General features: G+C 56.2%; 1 protein-coding gene across 1 annotated transcript; it reads left to right on the top strand.

Moving 5' to 3' along the window:
- Nucleotides 1-115: 115 nt before the first annotated feature.
- SDRG_15477 (serine/threonine protein kinase) lies at nucleotides 116-1066 on the top strand (the record flags this gene model as incomplete). Its single annotated transcript, XM_008621652.1, has 3 exons — nucleotides 116-171; nucleotides 221-854; nucleotides 904-1066. The coding sequence occupies 3 exons, from the start codon at nucleotides 116-118 to the stop codon at nucleotides 1000-1002; spliced, it is 789 nt and encodes a 262-aa protein (XP_008619874.1). The 3' UTR covers nucleotides 1003-1066.
- Nucleotides 1067-1251: the final 185 nt, after the last annotated feature.

The following is a 1251-nucleotide window of genomic DNA, read 5'->3' as shown; positions in this document are numbered from 1 at the left end:
TACCTCATAGATTCATCCGGACGAGGTGATTGGGAAAACAAAGCTCAGCTCGGGCGGCCACAAATGTCTTGTCGAGTTCGGACACTACCGCGGAGAGGGTGTCGCGATCAAGTCCATGCTACATTCTCGCGACACGCCCGCAATCACAGCTGAAATCGACGCGCTTGACGCGTACGTCTCAAAGAACTAGAATGTGATTCACATGTTCGTCATCGACTAGGTGCAAGTCGCCGTACCTGCTGCAACTACGTGCGATCACGGGCTCAGAAGAGCAGCCTTGCATGGTGACCGAGTACATGTTGCTCGGCACCTTGCGCGATTTCCTGGACAAGAAGCAAGCAGCGCAGGCCGTACCTAAGGACTTTACAGCGCAACAAGTGCTCTGGGTCGTCGCCAACGCGCTCGCCGACCTCCACGCCCACGGCTTTGTCCATCGCGATTTGACTTCCCACAACGTCTTGCTCTGCGGCACCAACTACATCAAGGTCGCCAACCTCGGTGACGCAAAGGCCCGCCTCATGGATCGCACCATGTCGATGCTGCTTTGGTGCGCACCCGAAGTGCTCTCTGGTGCCAGTGCCGCGACAGCCGCTGCCGATGTCTACTCGCTCGGTGTCATTATGACGGAGCTCGACTCATTCCAGCTGCCGTATGGGGACTTGAACCTCGATGTGTGGGCGCTCACCGACAACATTCGCAACGGCCGCGTTCGCCCAGCGGTGAGTGCGACGTGCGCACCATGGTACAAGGCGCTGGCCGAGAGCTGCATGGCGTTTGACGCGACTTCACGGCCTACGGCAGAGACGGTTGTTGCGACGCTGGAGCAGCACTGGCGTCCGTCGGCGGCACCCTCGGTACAACTCCCCATTTTGCAGAATGCGACAACGGAGCATACTGAACTAGGCCGCGGCGACGATGACGTACGCTATGAGTTTTCCGCTGCTCAAGGCCGACAATTGCGGACCGCAGTACGAGCTTGTCGGTTTGAACGACGTGGAATAGAGGCATGTACCGATAGCCTTTTATTTCTATACTTTTTTTACGAGGGCAAGTGATTTCATTGGCAGCCGTTGCAAACGAGTCGTTGTGTGTGCTGCAAGCAATCGACCAAGTAGGAGACGTCACCTGTGGTCAACGCGAAATGCAGTAGGTCATCAACGTGATGGGTGCGATACATAACGACAAGTAAGGACTTTCTGTCGAGTGTTCCACTAGCCGAGCTGCTAGTTTGTTACTTTTGGCTTCTCAGCG

The sequence above is a fragment of the Saprolegnia diclina genome (assembly GCF_000281045.1).
Source record: "Saprolegnia diclina VS20 unplaced genomic scaffold supercont1.93, whole genome shotgun sequence".
NCBI classification, from domain to species: domain Eukaryota; phylum Oomycota; class Saprolegniomycetes; order Saprolegniales; family Saprolegniaceae; genus Saprolegnia; species Saprolegnia diclina.
Note: the sequence above shows the minus strand (reverse complement) of the source record. Positions and strands in the feature narration are given on the sequence as shown.